Below are 22,302 nucleotides of genomic sequence, written 5' to 3' on the forward strand. Positions count from 1 at the left end.
CTATTCCAGATGTGTGTTTGCATAACCAGGTGCACACAAGTGTGTGCGCACACACACACACACAAATATTTGTTGCTTACTGTGAGACTTGCATGAGGAGAGGAGTACTGTACAAAAGAAATAAATGGGGAAAAAAAGATGATTGGGGAATTTAATTATTGTGCTGCTATGGCCGGCTAGAGAGAGAGAGAGAGAGAGAGAGAGAGAGAGAGAGAGAGAGAGAGAGAGAGAGAGAGGGGGGGGGATGAAGCCCTGTCGATGACCACAGCACAGGACTTCCTGTTGTTCCAGCCGAAAAAACACAATGACCTTCAAAATGTCACAACACTTACACAGGAGTTTCCTTTACAGCTAACTCGCCCCCTGCCCCCTCAACCCCCCCATCCCCCAGCCGGCCGCCCGGCATGACTCCAAACACCTCCTCCATCACCTCTCCCTGGCCCTCCCCTCCTCTTCCTTGCTCACTCACTTTTTGCTACTTGTTCTCTAATATTTCTTCTTCTTCTCATCCTCTTCCTCCCGTTTCCTCCACCCTCTCCTCTCTCTCCCCCTCTTCCTCCTCCTCTCTCCCCCTCTCCTGTTTGGACATGGACATTGGTCTTGACAGCAGTGCTGAGAACCCATCCTTCTCTCGCCAATGCCAGCTCCTGTCATTGTCACTTAGCTGTCACTCTGGAAGGGGCACCTGAGGCTACAGATCACGTCTAAATCATTGCGTCTCGTCCCGACTCCTCCGGGCTTTTAGCCTGGCCTACTTTCCAGCAGATTGGCATTGATGTGCCACATGGTTGTATCGACCAGCCCTGCTCCCCCTCCGCCATCAGCCTCTCCACCACTCAGCCCATCAGCCTCATCACCACTCAGCCTCTCCACCACTCAGCCCATCAGCCTCATCACCACTCAGCCTCTCCACCACTCAGCCCATCAGCCTCATCACCACTCAGCCTCATCACCACTCAGCCTCTCCACCACTCAGCCCATCAGCCTCATCACCACTCAGCCTCTCCACCACTCAGCCCATCAGCCTCATCACCACTCAGCCTCTCCACCACTCAGCCTCATCACCACTCAGCCTCTCCACCACTCAGCCCATCAGCCTCATCACCACTCAGCCTCTCCACCACTCAGCCCATCAGCCTCATCACCACTCAGCCTCTCCACCACTCAGCCCATCAGCCTCATCACCACTCAGCCTCTCCACCACTCAGCCCATCAGCCTCATCACCACTCAGCCTCTCCACCACTCAGCCCATCAGCCTCATCACCACTCAGCCTCTCCACCACTCAGCCCATCAGCCTCCTTCCTTCAAACCACCCAGCTTTTCTCACACCTCCATTATGTCAAGTTATAAAATATATATAATATAATATTTTAAAAAATATAGATATATATAAAGAAGATCGGGCAACAAAGGAAACAAAGCAAACTTGTAATGACCTCCGATCCAGAAATAGTGAGAAGTGTGTGTGTGTGTGTGTGTGTGTGTGTGTGTGTGTGTGTGTGTGTGTGTGTGTGTGTGTGTGTGTGTGCGTGTGCGTGTGTGTGTGTGTGTCAGGAATGGCACTAATACACAGCCACAAATGTAGATGCCCTACTATTTGGCTGTGATACCTATGCTTATATTCAGCCCTCATGGCCAGTGTTCAGGCACCGTCTTGGAAGGGCCTTCTGGACAAAAGCTGTAGCTGGAATTCCTGGCCACTATGGGCCGTTTCAAGAGGATGGTGTCTGAACTGCTTTCTAAAGGAGGTACCTGTAGCTGCTTTTGACCTCCCCATTGTCACGTAGGCCTCCTTTGTTGCTTGTTTTCCATTCAGGCAATTGTTCTATTTTGGTGCATGTCTTGTTTTGAAAATGTCTGCGATGACAGAGTGCTGTTATAAAAGAGATTTAATCCTCAAAGGTTTTTCCTCCAGTAAACGGATAACTTACAAAAAAAAGTAAACATAGAATCCTAGGAACAAGTATAATTTTGAATATGTACTCAATATTCAGAATATTGGTGAGCAAAACCCTGATGAACTTAGGGCCCTGTCATTTGACCTTCTCCAAGAAAATAGCGGCCTTGTCTTTTAACACTTAGGCCTGCCGTATGTGTTGCCACCACACACTTAAGCACTGACGCTAAATACTGTACTTATTTTATGTAGACTGCCAATGTTTCGACAGCAAGCTGTCGTCGTCAGGGTATCTGGGTACGTGTGTGTGTGTACCGTACCTGTAGACAGGTTGCATTTCCCGGGCTATGCCGATCACGGCCCCGGGGGGGAAGCGTCCAAACTCCTGGAAGAGCTCTCTGATGTTGGTCCTGTACTTCAAGTCCAGGTCTAGCTGCACCACATGGTTCAGATCTGAAAGACAAAAGCAGGTAGGCAGTTTTTATAAACTGTTTATCACAGCTATGGAAGATCTCTTATTTGCACTGCTGATACGCAGTCAGGTTGGCAACTGGTTGTGCATCTTTGTGTGGATACTACATGATCACAGCGGTTACCAGGAAATACACATCCTCGTCATCTCATTGTTTCACCTTCCTGTTTTTTAGCCGGTTGGCATGGTGATGAAAGGTTAGGAAATTCTTCAGGTGCCGGACCGACGTGCCATGGACACCGCGAACTGCTGCTCCAACACCGCGGCGTGTCGGTCCGAGCTTGAATCTTTCATAATAATCAGCTCTGACTGCTGATTATAGAAGCTGGGGAGAGGTTACCTGGACATTTAGGTAGGCTATCTAGAACTTAGAATGACATAAAATAACTGGGATGATGTAGCTAACAGCTCTCAAATCAGCTTTTTTTCACTGATCTATAGGCTTCAAACTCAGGCTGAGCATGGGATTCTGCGCGACTGCGCTGCTCAATAACAGAGCATGGTTATTGGTCAGAGACGTTCGCAGTTTACGTCAAAACGGACGAATGGTGCCATTCAGGAGGCTGAGGCCAGCACACAGAAGCCAGGGCAAAGCTATATGAGGACCTGACTATGAGAGGCCAGATGACTACACAAAGAAAGAAGGCGAAAAGAAAACAAGGGAGCTCGACTGAGCTTGTTGTAACAAGAACAATGAGAGTGTCCCGGGGAGAGAGCGTGGACGGAACCAGGCTTTGGCTCCAGAGAGATATCCAGGCCCGCTCTCTGTCCAAACAGGCGGCGGAAGTGACCTCTGCGAGAGGAGCGTCAGCCCGTTCTCTCTCTCTCTCCTCGTCTCTTTCAAGCCAGGACGTCCCCGGCCGTCGCCGTGCCCTGGGTGTGTAGCATCAGCGCGGGGCCCCCCACTGAGCGGTATGATGCCGTGTTGGTGCTGAGGGGGGCTTAGCAGGGCCTGTGGTGGTGTAGGGTGGGGTAGGAAGAGAGTGTTTGGCAGATACAACACTCTGGACTGGGACCGGGTAGGGGGGGGGGGGGGGGGGGGGTTACAAGGTTTCAGTGTCGGTCTGCTGGATAACAGAGTCCTTGTGTTCAGAAAACTTTCATTCTTTTCCCCCCGGCCTTTTCCCCCGGAGGGGTGGGTGGGAGGGGGTCCACCACCACAGCCTACCTCTGGCACTCATCCAAGCTATCCCTGGGTAGCCTATCCCAGTCAGCGGGCCGAGGTGGGGGCGGTCTGACTAGGACTACACAACCCTGCTTTGTTTAAGTCATGCTTGTGTCTGGGGTAAAGTATGTGGAATTGAGTGGAATGGGACTGGGGCTGCGAAGTGAACTTAATTTTAACACTATAAAATGTACGCCTAAAACGAAGTAGAGTCAACTGCGTTACCATTAGTGGAAATCTGTAGGCATATGAGGTCATCCAAGTAAAAACCTTTTTTTTTGTTGCTTTTTGTCAGTCAACTAGTCCCTGTTTTGTTGTTGTGTTGCCTACAGTACCTCTTCCCCAGTCTCCTCCTCAAAGCCAACCTTTATAATTTTCTCTTTACCAAATTACTCACATATTGCATAACTAGACCAGTTCCAGCCTGGCTTATGAGCTGATGCCGGCTTGTTTCTCTTCAGGACTGGTTAGTAGGACGCAACCAGCTAGGCATAACTTTGAAATAGCTGTGAACTGAAAGGACATGAAATCTAACGTCTGCTAAATTAAGATAGGTCTTAACATCCGTTCCAATGCTTCCAATGCTAATCCAGCACAATAAGACCATGGTAACCAGTGTTGTGCATTTATAAGTTTTAATAGTCTTCATATGCATTACAAAAAAACTATATGCACTCTGTGTATCTCAATGATAGCTGATTAAACCCTGACAGACAAAGCAGGCCTTTTGTGTGTAAATCAGAAGCTTGGCCTCGGCTGTCACAGAGTAGACACGGGACAGACTAAGGATACCAGACTAGGATGTTAAGGTAGTGCGTAAGATTGACCATAGGGACTGGGAAAGTGAGGGACCATATGACATCAAGTTTGTAATGAATAGAGTCCTTAAAGAGTGGACAAGGGAGGGACAGTAGCCCACAGAAAGCGGGTCCGATTATCTAACTTAGATAGGCACCTGACAGCTGAATCAACAGTACAATTGGGAAAAACACAAAGGTATATCTGTTGGTGGCTAAAGCAGTTAGCTAACATTACACTGATGATTCTTGTAACGTTAGCTAGTTTGCTGCTGTTGATTCAACTTCTGTTTCTCAGGCATAAATGGAGGCGAACTCAACCTTGCATTAGCAGCAAACGTTACAGGAATAGAAACAATAACAGTACTACTGCGTGCATAATCAAATAATTCATGGTGCTTGATGCAACACACTCGACTGGACTTGCTTGTGTTTGTTGCTTTCTCCAACAGTGTTTGTTTGGTCTAGGCGAGTGATGACGACATAATGTTAGATTTGGGTGGAGGGACTACTGCCCTCTTGTGGTGCCAACTGAAAGCTGCTGGCCAGCAACAAACGACGCTACCGAGCTACCAAGCGAGAGACAACATGACAATCCCTAGTACTGGGGCTGCTGGCCTCCGGCATCAGCCCAATAAATGAACCAAGTACCAAAAAATGAGGCTCAAATTAGAGATGGGACTGATCCTATCCAGTATCGGGATCGGGCTGCGATCCAGACGCGCGTGACATTGCTTATCCATGTAACGATCCAGATGAAGTGAAGCTCCGGTATTCATTCACTCAATCATAGGCTACAATTCACATTTCCCTCAGTCCAGTGTCTATTTCACCAAACTAGCCTACTTTTTCAGTTTGCAAACATTTCATGCGAAAACGAAGGTTATGCTGAAAAAGTTTTAAATAGTTTGGAAATAACCTGAAAGCGAAAGTCCCGAGTTGCATGCGCTGCTCGAGTTGGTTACACTAGCCGTGTTTCCATAAAAAGTAGTGAATTTTAAGCGAACTTTTGAAAGTTCACTAAAAATAAAAAATAAAAAAATAAAAAATCTTTGCATTTCCATTAACTGTTTTGAGCAAATTAACTAGGCTACATAAAGCGTGATTTCGTCAGAGGATGCCGTCTAAAATGGCTGTTACGTTTTTTTCATGGATGAGGCAGAGGAATTGTTTTATCTCCTCATCCGTCCACACATACCTAGTGTCTGACACGTTTGTTTTGGTTTCAGCCGGTTTCAGCACTCGCATATCCGGGAAGACTCGGGAAGATCACGCGAGTTGAATGTTCGCTATGTCATTTTTTTTATTCGGTAAATCTGTTTCCATTTAACATTTTCGCATTAGCTCTGATTCGCAAATGGCAAAAACTACCTCAAGCGAGCGTACAAACTTTTTAGCGAATTAGAGAAAGAAAAAATGCCACTGCTCAGCGCCCTTCTGGTGCTGTAAAACCTCCTAAGGGCATGCTTTGAAAGCGCACCCCCCCAACAATTGTGCTTGTTCGTTGGTCCTTGCTTACCTGGTTCTAGGGCCCACCGGATGCCACTGGTGGTGACAGAGGATTTCCAAAAGCAAATGTGCCTATTTGGCAATATTTTGGATTTTAACCCAATGAACCTGATAACATTAATGAGGCAATCTGTAAACTAGAGCCATTCTCCCTCTCCTTACTCTTTTCATGCCTAGTGAAATATGACACTGTTGCTCTCTACTGAGCCGAGAGCCACTCTGTTGCAGGTGCTGAGTGAGTGACAGGAGAGCAGAGCAGACAGGAGGTCTCATCCTGAGCTTATATTTTACTAATTATCTCTGATACACAAATTAATATAGTATGATTCAAGGATTCTTTCATCATTAGGCCTACATCCAATATACTAATATAATATAAAGTACTGTAGCAATATGTTGGGTAAAATTGATGAGTACAATTATTATGTTTTAGCTCCTCAACAATAAGATACAATATATCCTAATAATAAAACAGTAGCAATACAGTAAGAATATGGTGTGTGCAACGTGTATGTCAATGATAATTAATAAAATTAATGAAAAATAAATATTCAAGAAAAAAGACCACTGGTATCGGCATCGGATTGGTATCGGCAGATATCCAAATTCAGGTATCGGATTCGGAACTGAAAACAAGTGGATCGGTGCATCTCTACTGTAGCTCAAATCCACGTGGGTTTTCCATTTCCCACAGTGGCTACAGGCAGTGGTGGTTGGGAGCAGGTAATAGGCAGTAGACCAGGGAGCTAACAGGGTTATATGTTTGTACGGTCGGTGGCCTTGCCGCAGGCTCTCAGTAGATTATGGCGGTGAAGCCCTGTGTCTGCGTGAACCCCCAAACAACAGTGACAACAACATTGTTACTTAACACCCCCACATCCAGGGAAAAGTGGGCCAACCTGGTTATGACCTTAATACCCAGCCTTATGTGAGTGCTTTGAGGCCTACGGTGTGTAGTGTGCTTATAGTATCAGTAACACCCCGCCGATCCCCTTCTCTTTCTCTGAAACACATAGTGTTGCCTGTGTATAAAATGTGCTATATAAATAAGATTCGATTGGTTGATTTGATAGAGGGCGATAAAGCTCTGGGCAGAGCAAGAGCCAATGTGGAGTTTGTGAGCTCATTTCAATGCTGTGATGTCACCTATGCTTGGACAACTATGATGGACAGTTGGGTCGCAGTACAGCACCTAACAAAAGGGACATCTCTGAATGCAAACCATATATTTGGCAATCGGTATATATTTCCATCTAAAAATAGAATTCAATCTTATTGGGGCATGTGTGTGGAGGGCAGGGTAATCTGGATCACACTTCTGCCAAACTGTTTGGTAAATAGTGTGTGCTAACACGGCGTTGGGTCTGTATCAAAAACTAGTGCCAAGTGACACACAATCCATCATCTGTCTCTCCAGATAATGTCAATTGTTTATGTGATTAGTTAAAGAGATTGGGGTTTAATAAATGAAATGAAAATCAAGCAAAATGTGATTATATTGTGAGCAATTAACACACCAACACACGTGTTAGAGCCCCTTCAGTTTTTAGTCACAGGTTTCTCAAACTGTCAAATTCTGAAAAAGCAACAACAGTAACAACTAGAAAGGCTGCTCAGAGAGCACAGGGCTCCGCCCATTAATGCATTTTGTTGGAATAATCGAGTTTAAATGGTTAAACTCACTCAGTATAAATAAAGCACACTTGCACCATTGAAGAGTAAGCTTTTTGGTGGTGTAACTGATTGTGGTGTTTATGAGAGATGGTTATGTATGAACACAACTGAACATACTTGTTCACAACTGAACATAATTTTTTCAATCAGCCATTATAGACAATAACAGAAGACATAAGTTACAAAACTATATACAGACATTAAGTCCAGTGTTCATTCCTCTGGGGGGTAAAAAGAACAGGCACTAGCCCATTGTCCATGTCTCTGGGATGGGTTCTAAGTTGGCTTATGCTACACCCCTCCATCGAGTTTCGTGAAAATCGTTCTGGTAGTTTTTGTGTAATCCTCAGATATTATTTTGTTTTACATGCATAGAAACATAAGATAATATTGGTTGCTTAAACCGCAAATAAATAAACTTTATATCGAAGATGATATCTAAAGCTGACTTGATTCCTCATTGTAACAAAGAGCCAACGTTCTCTAAAGAAAAATCAACATCTTCCTGACACTCAAGGGGCAAAACCTCAGCCCAGATGTGCAGGTAGTTTATGATTTATATGTAGGCTAATACCACAGGATCCAGGCAAAGAAAATGTAACTTTTTCTAATACAGTGTTTATCTGATTTGTTTTTCATGAGTCAGATATGATTTAGTTTTACGTGCATAGAAACAGAAGACAATATTGGGCGTGAACAGCAACAACAAAAAAATTTGTATCAAAAGCCGAACTTGGGAATCAAACTCGGGCCGACGCATTGCTAGACTAGTACATTATCGCTCAGCCACCGGTGGAAATGTTTTCTTTTCATTTGTGTAACCGCCCAGTGATTCTGATCCGCACCAAAATTGTATGTGTTCTAACTTGGCCCACGCTTGGGTTTATGAGAACATTTTTCTATGAACATCCTCTCTCCTCTCTGTAAACTCCTCTGCTTAGCCATTGTTAGTAAGAAAGGGGGTTGCCCATTTTTATGATTCTTCTATGTCCTAGCAGCTGATTCTCAAGGCCATAAACAATGGCCTGGGGTCTTCACATAAAGATCAACTGTTGACCTGTAGAATTGCCCTACTCTCTGATAACCCTCTTATAGTGGCTAGTGTAGTTTTACATATTCATGTATGGGTTGTACCCACCTTGGATACAATGCTGTCTGATGATAATCATGGCTCTTTGGTGGAACTTCTGTCTCCCACCAACTAGCCTGACTTTGCAAACTCATAACTGTTGGAATAAAACCAGCTTTGGACTTACATGGGTGAACCTCTGCATCTTGACTACTCATTTTTTATTGATTAATCCAACTTCGATAATAAACTCTAAGGACCTATACTCTCCTCTGGCTGACAAACATTCTCTCTACAGTATGTCTCTCTCTCTGAGGAGTGGACTGAGAACAGACCGTATGTAGGTCAGAAAACGTGACTGCCTGACTGAATCATCATAAGCACTAATGGAGGCTTGAAGGACGCATCTCCCACTCACTACCACTGTCCCCTGGATGAGGTGACAATAGCCCTGGCAAAACACTTTTCCAATCATCAATGTGAGAGACAGGCTATTCTAAAGCCAACATGGATGGCTACAAAAAGACTTTTCCTGGCGGGGATTGCCAATGATTGAGTCCACTTAAAGAGCATACGTGATGTTATCCAAAAGCATATCTAGGGCAGTGCATGGCAAGAAACACTAAATGAGCCCAGTCCGGCCAGGCCCACATGGCAAGTTAACCATTCAAGCTCCGATCAGGCCTCTCTCCGCTGGTGTGGTGTGTGTATTGATGGTCCGCAGGGCATCTGTTCAATAGCTGGAGGAATCCCAACAGGGGAGGACTGGGTAAATAAGTAATATAGATGTAAATAATAATAATAAGTAAATAATAATATAGCATCCTCTGTACATCTACACATCTTCCCAGCAGTGAAAAGGTGGACATTTGTCCTCTATGCTGTCTATTCAACATAGCATAAGCACTGCACACTGCACACACAACGGTGACGACGCATGATTGTGTATTAAGACACAGTGCTGCAGTATGAAGAACCAGAACCCAATAACTGTCCAGGACCCGAAAAATCTTAGTCCACATCAAGATGCTTACTCAGCGAGAGAGGGTCCACGGGGGCGTAGCGGTCTAAGCATCAGGGTTCCGGTGCAGCTGCCCAACACCGGACCGGTCTCACCAGATCCCAATATGGCCGAATGCCACAGGGGAGTGGCATATTGGCCCACCACTTCTAAAGGGTGGTTAGATTAATTTCAGCGCGAAAGTTTAATTTCGCCGTCTGGTGTCGGGAGTCCCGGTGTCTCTCACAATATCTATCTGAGGCGCGAGGCGGGAAACGCCAGGCAGGATGGCAGGAGGCCATCAGGTCCAGACATGTTGAGAAAACCTTGATGGGATGATAATGCATCTCTACAGGGCTTCATCTATTGTCAAGGGATTAATTACGAGTGAGGCACATTTCCATTGCGTACTTTCCTTTACGCTCTTTCAAAGAGTGTCGCTTCTGTTAAATCAGCCACATTCTTGTCCCTTTGGAAAAGATTCTTACTGAAACAGTATACTGTAGATACAGTATGAGGATTGATTGATGATGAAACTGCTGCTTAGAATGATGGCGGTTGTCCATTTAGAATAGAACAGAATAGAATGTTTATTTGCCATATGTAACAAGTATATGTACATTGCAATTCTTGTCATTGCTTGTCCTTACAGTATCTTATCAGTGCTAATCAGTTCCTCATTCCAGTCCTAGGTACTCAGCTTGACATTTAAAGGTTCCCAAACTGGCAATTTACTATCTGTAGTCTACAGTAGCAGTCTATCAGTATCATCCTCATCCACTTATGCCATACGATCATGGATGATTGTGTCTGTGGCCATAATATAGGCAATGCAATTCCATGGGCTATTACTGTATGTCTGCATTGTATCCATGTTTCACAAGAGTCTGCACTCTTCACAACATCTGATTAATTTCCAGAAACATAATGAATAAAACTATACTTGATAGGGATGCACCGATGTACCGTCATCGGCCGATGTTGGCCTTGTTGACTGCCATCGGCACATCGGCAAATAAGATGACATTCACCGATGGTAGTGTAGATGTTATGTCGCAACAATTATGGCTTTTTTTGTTGCAAAACGTAGCCAACCCACCTACATTTCGTTCACATAAACACACAGTGTACAGTATCGGTGTGCAGGAAAGCAATTCTAGCACTCAACAGTACAAAGACTAGACAAAATGAAATCACAGACGCACACACGCGTGCGTGCGGGTAGCAATACCACCATCGGCACACGCACTGAGGGAGCAAAGAGGCGGGCAGAGCCAATCCAACAGAGAGAGAGAGCGTCTCCCACTGAGAGAGCATCCCTCAACCCTACCCCCCATACCCATCACCCCAGAGCCACTCTGCCAAGCCATGTGTCTATCAGGCACCTGTCTTGGCTCCCCACTCCAGCTATGGCACCCGCCCACACGCACGCACACGCACAAACACACAACACACACACCTGCAACACTAACACAAATATTCCCCACTCCGATCTAAGGCGATACAGAAGAGAGGAGTGTGTGCGTGTGTGTATGTGAATGTAGTAGTAGTGGTAGTAGAATGACAGGGGTAAACGAGAAAGATCATACGTAGCAGGTCTGCGTGATTATTGACAGAGTGAGTCTAAATGCCAATAAGAGATAGCCTACAGAGAGTGAGAGTCCTTCCCCGGGTGTGTGTCCTTTGCCGTAAACGCCCCTAGTCCACAGAGATCCCTGGCGGTGCCCACTCAATGATACACTCTAGACATGCTCACTGGGAAACAGAGAAAAATAAGCTGAAGGGGAATGAGCCACCATTGACCTTATTCACACGGCGGCCTTTTCGCTCTTACGTCACGCTCAGGGTGGGAGAAGGCGGAAGTATCCATAGACCATATAGTACAAGTTGGTTATAAAAATAACACTTCAAGATTCGAAATAGTCAGAAATAACATCCAGAATACACTACTGGAATTACAAACTCATGATTACTGGACTCTGTTTTTCACCGCGGTAGTTCTCCCACCCTGAGCGTGACGTAAGAGCGAAATGGCTGCCGTGTGAATAAGGTCAATACTCACAGACAGACAGACAGACAGACAGAGACAGACAGACAGACAGGGACGGTGAGACAGACAGAAAGACAGACAGACAGACAGACAGACAGACAGAGATGGTGAGAGAGACAGACAGACAAGACTTTACAGGCCAACTGCCTCCTACTCCATATTGCCTGTTGGGATCCTGATTCAATTAGAATAAATTCGGCTAGGCACATTGGCCACCCACCAATCACAAAATACGGATGAAGCGGCTGGTTCAACTCTAGGGGATTTTCTGAGTCACTGAAGAGAACAAAAAGCTGAAAACATCTTGTTGTGTAATATTTCTGTGGAAAGAGAATGTAGACCGGAGTCAAACTTCCTTGACAAGAAACTGTCAACATAAGTTATGGTTCTTTCTTAGTACTGTAGCTCCAGGCCTAATACACATGACAACCAAGCCAAATGCATGAGTGGAGTGTGACAGTACCTTGGGGCATGATGTGATGCATAGCCACGGAGAGGAAGAAGATGGCATCGCTGTAGTAGGCCCCGGAGCCGGCGCTGAAGTGCTTCTGCATGGCTTCTACGATGGGGAACAGCTTCTGGGTCAGAGCGCCCACATCATGGAACACCATCTGTGGCACATGGACCAAGTAAATAAGATATCAGCAGCTGGAGCAGAACGAGTGGATGGAAGGGTCAGCCTGTGTAGTTTATGTCAAGAAACACATTTGGTGTAGGCTGAGACTTAAACTAAGAGACCTGCACAAGGGTTGTCAGTAGGCGGTGGTTCTCAAAACAGTTTTCTTCGTCATTCAAGCAACTTAATCTAGGCTGACGTCGGCCCATTTTCCATAACCGGGCCGAACTGAGCACAGAGAGGTACGGGTCTCAGTGGTGTTTTCACCCTGGAAACGGTTTGGCGGGGAACGCTTACAAACCGCGCCCAGCACACATTTCTCGACACGGTTGGACAGCCGCGCTCGGCGCAGCAGAACCGTTCAGGTAAGCGGGGCTTAATGACGTATAGGTTTCACATTTATGTCAGTTTTAACTAGGTATTATACAGAAATAGAATGGTAACAGACAGCTTTTTCCGGTGAAAAATATTTAGTAGTACTTTCTAGTAAATAGCAGACTTAAACTAGAAAGTACATTTCCTGGAGAAAATGTGAGGTGGACTAGCTGCTGCAGCTGTATGTAACAGCTACTGCTAGAACTATTACGGACCGGGCAATCTCCATGCACCCACCGGCGAAGACTGTGCGTCTCTAGCCCACTCAGGGGCTGAATTGTGGGGTCTGTGGCGTGGACAGTGGCATGGTGGTGAGACTCTGCCCCCTCAGGTCAGAGCCAGTCGTGGACAGTGTACCCCTCTCCGGGCCACCAGCCTGACTCCACCGGTGAAGACCATGGCTGCGTTCCGAATCGCATACTACCCTACTATATAGTATGCCAAAACGGGATGTAGTATGTCCCAATACATAGTATGCCACATGCAGTGTGCCAAAAATACCAGGATGTCCTACTACATCCGGTCGTATTTTGCAGTATGCAAGCCAGCAGGCTTTTCTGGCTATTCTGACCCACAATGCTGTGCCCAGCGGAAATGTGCGTCACATTTACGAGTCGTGACAGCTGTAGACGAATGTCGCGTTATGGACAGCGACGGATATGGGCAAATTTCAAGGCGCAATGTTATGACAAGGTAGTATGTCCCAATTGGATGCCTACTGCTTGCAAAGTACGTACTTTCTAAGGGCAGATGTAGTAGGTACTGGTAGTAAGAAGTAGAAGTATGCGATTCGGAACGCAGCTCATGTGTCTCTAACCCACTCAGGGGCTGATTTGTGGGGCCTGTGGCGTGAATAGTGGCGTGGTGGTGAGACTCTGCCCCCTCAGGTCAGAGCCAGTCGAGGACAGTGTACCCCTCTCCGGGCCACCTACCTGACTCCACTGGTGAAGACCGTGTGTCTCTAGCCCACTCAGGGGCTGAGTTGTGGGGCCGTGGCGTGGATAGTGGTGTGGAGCTAGTCGGGGACAGTACAGTGACCTCCGGGCAATTTCCATGCATCCACCATTAAAGACTGTGTGTCTCTAGCCCACTCAGGGACTGAAAAGTGGGTTCTGTGGAGTGAATAGTGGCGTGGTGGCGAGGCTCCGCCCCTTTTGGTCATAGCCAGTCAGGGACAGTGTACTCCTCTCCGGGCTACCCACCGGCCCCCACCATTGAAGATCATGTGTCTCTATTCCACTTTGGCTGAGTTCTGTGCTACCACATTAGTTATAAAAGGGTGCCTGTACCTTTAAGAGAGGCTGCACATTCACACAAATTCAAAAAAAGCAACAGCTGCCTCCACTCTAATCCCAACTGACACTCTGATCCTAGACATGGTCCGCTTCAGACAGCTCTATTGCCAAAGATATAAATGTTACAGCTTATATATTGACACCATAGGAATCCTGAGAACTTGCAGAACATTTCTATGTATAATATATCCGTATAGCTTAAACACTGTAGGCATGGCGACAAGTTAGAAAAAGGGTAAAAATGCAAAATTAGCAGCTCAAAAGTTAGTACGGCACCATATGTTTCAATGGGGAACGCAGTTGCCAAGCAAATCGTTCTACCTGAAAAACGGTAAATCACACAGCTTAGATACTTACATTGTACAAATCAGTACGGTTGTGTGAACATTTTGATGTATAATATGTGTATTAGCTGTTAAACTGTAGGCGTGGCGACAAGTTAGAAAAAGGGTCAAAATGCTAAATTAGCAGCTCAAAAGTTAGAGTGCGGCACCATACGTTTCAATGGGGAGCGCAGTTGCCGAACAAATCGTCATACCGTGAAAACTATAAGTCATACAGCTTATATATTTACATTGTATGAATCAGCACAGTTGTGTGAATGTTTTGATGTATAATATGTGTGTGAGCTTTCAAAACTGTAGGAGTGCCAGCAGTTTACAAAATGTGTGAATATTTTCAAAGCAACAGCTGCCACCACTCTAAAGAATAATGATACTGAACATTCTACCAGCAGTTTCAATGGCACAAAAATTACTATTAAAAGTTAAATTACTAAAAAATCAAAAATCTGAATGGATCCGGGAAACAGCTAAACATAATGAACATTTTAAAGTTTGAATGACGTTTATAGCACAAAGTATGAAGAAGTAGTTGAGGGCCAAAAAAACGGGGAGAATAATAATAATAAAGAAAGATCACAAGGAATATCACAAGTTGGGCTAGCTTTTACAAGCTAGCCCACCTAATAATAAAGAAAGAAATAGTGGGAATATCACAAGTTGGGATAGCTTCTGCAAGCTAGCCAACCTAAAAATGATTGGCACTTTCCTTTCCTTGAATTTCTTGTGCTGTTCTCATCTCCTATATCTATGTAGGCTGTCGAAACAAGATTTAATACTGTTCCCTCAGAAAGCATTCATTCAGCCTGCCCCTATATAGAGATTTAGCATACACTGCTGTACGTCTTAGTAATGCATTTACGTCAGAACTGAACAAACACAAAACAGAATGGGGCCCGACGACAACAACTGGCATATATTACATGCAGTACACAACGGGACGCCATCGCTGCATCATTACATTACAGTCATTTAGCAGATACTCATTACATTACATTACAGTCATTTAGCAGACGCTTTTATCGAAAGCGACCAAAGTGTCACGTGCAGTCTGGTGTTAGCAGCAGATGGAAACAGAAACGGTAACTGTCCCATGAGTCCAAAGCAGCCTGGAACCGCACAAAGCCGCCATGGAAACTGTTCGGTCCTGTTGGGATGGGAACTGATATGTTTTTATTCATACCAATGCCATTAACAATCCTGCTTATCGGTCTGATTCTTTATCGATTCCCTTATTGATTCCTAATCAATTTTCATTGTGGATGATTCTGATTACAAAAGGAGGATTACAGAAATAGTCACAGATTACAGAATTAAGGCTTTTTCTCATTACACCGGTCAATCTCAAATGTGTTGCAGCAGCCGTTTGGATGACTGCGCTCTCTCTATTTAAACTCTGCTCAGACAAGGCAGAGGGAGTTAAGAGGCCTCATAGTCAATATGAAGGACATATTATTTTAATCAGGTCCACCTGCCTGGGATGCAGACATTTCATTTTTTAGAAAAATATTAAGGTAAGCCCCTCACCTACAGTATGTTTGGAAATCACTGTCCCTGCCCTGGATTTGGCATTGCAACAGATTATTATTCAATATTTATATATGGGTCAATGACATAAAAGGTTTTCAAAGTTGCAACAAATTAAAATTATAATTACACTTTCCTACAAAAAAAACAGTTCCTTAGTGACACCTATGCCCTTATATTAATTATATTCAAGAATAAAGCCAATAATACATTTTTATTGTGATTTATATGAATGTACCATTGTAAAACGTCATTCGGTATAACACTGATTGTTTTTTCGAAAAATGTAATTGTATGTCAATACAACAAGAGGGAATCCTATTTGTCGTCCCTTCATCCTTCCCTCCCTGTTGGCGTTGTTGACCTGCAGTTCTATGTTGCTACCACAAGAGGCAGTGGTCCCAGAACATCAAAAGAAAAAGACTCCACAGATTTCCCAGCTCAGCGGTGGCCGAGTGGATAGTGCGCTGCCTATCACCGTGAAGGTTGTGAGTTCAATCCTTGGTGTGGACATACCAAGGTATCATGACATATTTTGTCACTGGATGTTATAGAAGTTATGTAACGAGCATGGGTCATATTTATTAATTATAGACTCTTTTACAGCCTAGTCAGCGCAAGTATGCGCGCGCATTCTTGAAACAGTAGCAGAAGAAAACAGACGAAATCGCCATTATTTTATATCAGGCAAGTTATTTTGACTACCTGGTTTCACTGGAATGTCTGGTTGAAATGTAGCCCTTCTCAGTCCTGTTGTCGCATTCCGCTCGCTCATGCCAGACAACAGTCCTTTGCTGGTCCATTCACTTTGCCGTCAAAATAAATCGGTGTCGGCCTAGTTAGGAGAGGCGCTCATATTTACAAGTGTCAGATAAACATGAAACTACACTTACCTAAGCAAAAGTGTCTATTTTAACATATGCTGGGTTGAAGCTTCAAAGCACCGCCACCACAGAAGAAGACTACCTGTTTGCTTAGGTAAGTGAAGTTTCATGTTAATCTGACACTTGTCAGAAGGTCAAAACCTTACGAGCGGAAACGCTGGTCTTTGAATTGAAATATCTTCATTTGGGGGCTTTTGCCTGGAAAAAATTGATATGCGATCAATTTGTGATTAATTGTGATTAATTACAGATAATGTAGTTAATTAGATTTTGAAAAATATCATTTGATAGCCCTAATATTTATGTTTATGTATATTTTTATGTAAAATTGATGGCCGTGGGACACCAAATTTACACGTCACGTCTTTGACCCATATATATTATAGATTTATCTATCTAAATACAACAATGGTGTCCATGTATTTAACATACTGTAGGCTACTTAACTCAGTTCATCCAAGTGCCTTTATCACACACTGTGGCCTTGGTAAATCCTCATCCATAAATCAACTGGCTAGAAGAGTGCTGCACATTTGGCCATTTCCAGATGGGTTGCTGCTGTGAATGCACAACAAATAGGGGATGGAATAGCCTAAATCATTTAAAGTGTTTATTTCTGGGTTTCGTCTGGATAGTTGTCTGGATAGTTTACATTAGCCCCAGCTTTTTTTTAAGCGCTAGCGATAAATAATTCAGAAGGTAAAGGCACCTTGTTTACACCAACCTCTACCTCATCATTCAACTTCCAGCCTTTTAATAACGCATGGAGAAGGAAAAGTGACAGTGTAGACTGATCAAGCCAGCTGATCAAAATAGGTTTGCAGACTTTTAGCGCTACAATCTTATGATTGACTATCGCAATACTCAGCTAAAGACCAAACTAAACTGAGTGATGATACTGAATGACCAAGCAAATTGTCTTGGTGGCGTCCGAGTTCATGTTGACTAACTACATTACAGGCAGCAGGGGAGAGGTTAAGCCTGCCTGCATTCCCCTCTGGGATAATTACTTAGCAAAGAGAAGGGAGGACATTATCAAATTAAAAAGCCTCTCTCTGTACTCGACCTGCAGAGACCTCCAGATAGGGACACAGCAACTGCTCTCAGCACCAAGTTCTCTGGAAACAACGCACAGGGCTGGAAACTAGACCATGTCATTACACCATTTAGGTATCTCTATTGAGATGCAATTTTTAGGTTTCACACCCAGCATGCTTCACACAGTGGAGAGGAGAGGTTTGAGGAGCACAGTGACTTGCCCGGTTACCGTTTCATTCATGACACTTTGTAGTTTAAGACTTAAGCTTTCTTGCACCTGAAGAAGGCCACACTGGCCGAAACATTGTGATTTAAATGAATCACTGGGGAGCTTTGGAAACAGTGTGCAGACCTCTCTTCTTTCTTCAGTTTATAGTTTTTGGTCTAACACCTGTCACTTTTCTCTCTTGGATGTGCGTGTATCTTTCGTCACTATATGCTTTCTTTTTCTCTTCCCTCCAATTGCAATCTCCATTATATGATGGTAAAATAATCATTTACTGTCACTTTTCACACACTAAAGAAAAAACTTTGAACTTTGAACTCATCAAAAAACTCTTCTTCCATATTTAGGTTAACAAGACAGATTGACTAGTGATTCTAGTCAATTGAAAATTTCCAACAAGTGCTTTATGTGACTCATGCATGAAACAACAACCAAGGGTGAGATATTTCCAGTCAGCCTGTAGGTTTGAGAAAAACAAGTTTCCTTTCCAAATCGCAGCAAAACATCCGCTCAGGTTGAAAAAAAAAGTTTTCTATATCTTCTGATAACTAAGGCATATTAGCATGACTGACTACATGTTGCATGTTAGCCACAATCACTTTATAGTATTAACTCCATAACTTTCAAGCACGAGGATAGGCGCTGGAATATTAGGGTAAAAGAATCCTAAACGGGAAAAGACGGATGTGTGTATTTGGGCCTGTACAGTAGTGAGTTACCAGTCGCTTTGAGAGGGGAAGCCCACATTGAACAATGTTTCCTTTGAACCTTTCCTGACTGGGTTTCCCTAGTCCAGTGAACACGGGATGATTAGGGGACCACCAGGGTCAAGGACAGTCACCCCACAACCTCATGACATCCCTGTAATAACAAGCAGATCCTGGAAAGCCTGTTTTGGCCAGTAGGTGTATTACTGTAGGCCTAACAGAGTGGGCTAACTCACACAGCAACAAGTCCATCTACAGGACCAGGCTCCTAATAATTCGACAGCATACATCACACAACACACACACATTTCCTGTGGTGAAGTGCTTGCATTGAAGATGTAATGATTGTATAAAGTAAGTGGAGTGAGTGAGATAAAAGGGTGAGAGTGTTGTGTGTATGCAGGGCTGAAAATTAACACCTGCCACCGGCCAAATGCAGGTAAAATTTCAATTACCAACTAGATTTCGGAAGGCTATCTGAAAAAATATATATACTTGGCCAGTAGATTTTTTTCATCTACAATCCCCTTGGCAGGTGACTCACCGTGAGCCAAAAAGTTAATTTTCACCCCTGTGTGTATGGGTACTGTAAATATACCTAATATATATATATTTTTTTTTTCATGATGTCATGTTTCTGCTACTTACATACTTGACACACCACCTCCAGTCTTATGATGATGCCACTGACGGCAATAACTACGTAGTGGGGGAGCCATTACAAGAGTTCCTTACCAGTGCTCTCTGATTCCTCTCTTTCGGACCTCCACCAGTCATTTCTTTGTCCCACATGCATCACATGTTGAGGGATGGCAGCAGCACAGCGGCAGATAAACTGGATGTCACAGCCCCCTCATATACTGTAGCATTACACTCTATTACACTGTTGTGCTAGGAGCCTAGGGGACTTGGAATGGGCGTACAGAGAGGGCGGAGGATGATGAAGAGGGTGTCATCTGCCCCACTGACTCCAAGCCCCCTAGATGCTACAGGAAGATGAGTAAATCGCCACTCAATCTAAGGGAAACTGCCTTGCATGATAGACAATACGAAGCTTGATAGACAATAACATGATGGACAATAAATGACTCTTGCCCATACAACTGACTCTGCACAACTGTTTACTTGAATGTTATTCAATTGCACAGCCTATATCATGGACACAGACATCCATGATCGGATGGGATAAATAGATGAGGATGATACTGATTGACTGCTAGACTATGGATAGTAAATTGCCATAGTCAATGTACCTGTACCTGGCAAATACATTTTCTATTCAGGAGAGAGGATCACTCTCTCTATGCTGTAAACATCTTGTGCCTGTAGCTGTGATGCATATTAGGAAACTAAACTGAAATACTGTCCGCACAGAACACGAAAGATAGAAATAGCAAATTTTCAGAGAAAGAAGGAGGGAGGGAGAGGGAGAGGGGGGGAGAGAGAGAGAGCGAGAGAGAGAGAGAGAGAGAGAGAGAGAGAGAGAGAGAGATTTTGTGGTCAGTTCAACTCTAAATGAAAGGCACCATCAAAGCATTGGGGCCTATCATCATTGTCCTGAGGCAGTCATTATGCCTAACCACATCATGTATTGCACCTTCCTCTTGTTAAAACAAAACATGGAGAAGCAGCGTTCAGTTTTTATGCCCCACATATAAACTGCAGGTCTGCTGCAACTCTTGGTTCTTTTAAAACAAGCCTGAAGACTTTTCTTTTTGCCACTGCTTTCTAAGAGGAGTTATGTTTCAGTATACTGCACTGTAACTTTTATTCCTGTATTCTATTTGTCCTTCTTTTTGTTTTAAATGTCTATAATGACTTGCTTTTTGTTTTAATGCTTTTAATTTGTCCTGCCTTTTGTTTTAAATGTCTATAATGTCTTGCTTTTTGTTTTAATGCTTTTAATGTCTCATGTAAAGCACCTTGAATTGCCCTGTGGCTGAAATGTGCTATATAAATAAACTTGCCTTGCCTTGCTCTAGTTTATGTCAAGACCCTCCATGGGCTGTGAGAGGGTGCAGCATAAGCCCTTCCCCTGACTGAGCGGGAGGGAAGGGATGATTCCAAGCAGGGGAACTTCTTGAAAAGCCAACACTGCCCCCATGTGTTTTAAAACGAAACAGTTTAACTGTATTTGTTGCATTGGCATTCTATGTTTATCAAGTTAGGTTAGGACTCTGATTAATCTGATTAAGAACTACATTTTTACACTGATTCAACATTTCAAAAAGAACAAGACCTCATGGCAAAAAAGCAGCTTCTTCCCGACTGCCACCAGCCTTATCAATAAGGCCTGTGTCCCCCCCTGCCCCCCCCCCCCCCTCTCTGACTCTCCCTCCTCTGACTGTCTCTTGTGCACTACTGTACTTGCACATGACCGCTGACTGTACATAGGCTCGCACTGCACACACATATCACAACGGCACACACATTGTATAGCCTAAACGCATCGCACACACATTAACACTCTGTACACATACTGTATAAACACACATCACACACCATTTTGTATTTTGCACTGTTCATTTGCACTGTCCCGTCTAGTCCTTGTACCCTGCCTAGCGTTGCCTGCCTAGTTGTTGTTGTGCCCCAACCGACCAGAACAAATAATTCCTAGTATGTGTAAAAACCATCTGGCAATAAAACCGATTCTGATTCTGAATACACAAACATTGACTGAAGTGTGAACAACAATGTAGTGACTGACAGGTCATTGGTGTGGCACTCACCTCGTATTGAAAGGTTGCATCCAGCAGCAGTTCAGGGAGCATCCTCTCCCCCAGCTCCCGGCTGGGCTTGTCACTAACAAAATGGAGGACCAACACCTCTCCTTCAAGGAAGCGCCCGTGTTTCACCATAGACAACATAGCCACCCTGAACTTCTCCTGCAGGCTGCGGCTCTTATCCACCTTGGTGAACATCATGAGCACATGGTAGTTCTGGTCTCCCTCTACCCTCATAGTCCTGTCCTCCTCTTCTCCTCCATCCCCCTCTCCCTCGGTTTGCGCCAGCCTGGTGTCCAGGGAGAAGTCTGCGTCGTTCCTGTTGGCGTTCTGGCTGGCCTGGGTCTGCTTGATGCGTTTGGTGGTGCTGGAGAAGTTCTGTCTCTCTGAGCCAAAGTAGTAGAAGGCCATGACGGCCAGCGCAGCTGCAAGGAGGAGGACGATCTGATAGGACCTGAACGTACTGATCCTACCCATGGTGCTGGCTACAATTCTCATGACGCCCATAGCTCCTCCAGAGGAGAGCTGATATGGTGTTTATCACGGATGTGGTGATGTAAACGTGAATCCTAGGTGCAACATCCTGGTCCTTCGGCTGTGTTAGTCAGGTGCTAGAGGATTGAGAGGGGGATGTTTGCTGTTCTCAGTGTCAAAGGGGTTCAATATTGCGTTCCCTGTGAAGACTGGTAATATTAGTCGGGTGTCAAAGCAGCCCACTCAGTAACAGGTTCTAGGTAGATGTGTTACACTCACACATTATAGAGGTGGTTCATATAGCTAAGATGATTACATGCATATGCCTCAATGCAAGTCAAGGCAATTTGACCTATTCGGGGGCATGCAAAAATCACGATCATTTAGCTGAAGTGAAGGGATTCCGCGCAAACCTGTACACTCTTGGAATACCTAGTTGTAACGTTAGCTGTCTTTATGTC

The 22,302-nt window shown here is 44.4% G+C and overlaps 1 protein-coding gene across 1 annotated transcript in view; it reads right to left on the reverse strand.

Moving 5' to 3' along the window:
• The window catches only part of xxylt1 (xyloside xylosyltransferase 1), a gene marked incomplete at its 5' end in the record, with an annotated part of 39,863 nt that extends 17,989 nt beyond the window's left edge, over positions 1-21,874 (reverse strand). The window contains 3 exons of the mRNA XM_084444000.1: positions 2,220-2,352; positions 12,099-12,246; positions 21,374-21,874. Of these exons, the coding sequence (XP_084300126.1) occupies positions 2,220-2,352; positions 12,099-12,246; positions 21,374-21,874 (782 nt within the window). The remainder of the gene's footprint in view (positions 1-2,219; positions 2,353-12,098; positions 12,247-21,373) is intronic.
• Positions 21,875-22,302: the final 428 nt, after the last annotated feature.

Source organism: Borostomias antarcticus (genome assembly GCF_949987555.1).
Source record: "Borostomias antarcticus genome assembly, chromosome: 10".
Classification (NCBI taxonomy): Eukaryota; Metazoa; Chordata; class Actinopteri; order Stomiiformes; family Stomiidae; genus Borostomias; species Borostomias antarcticus.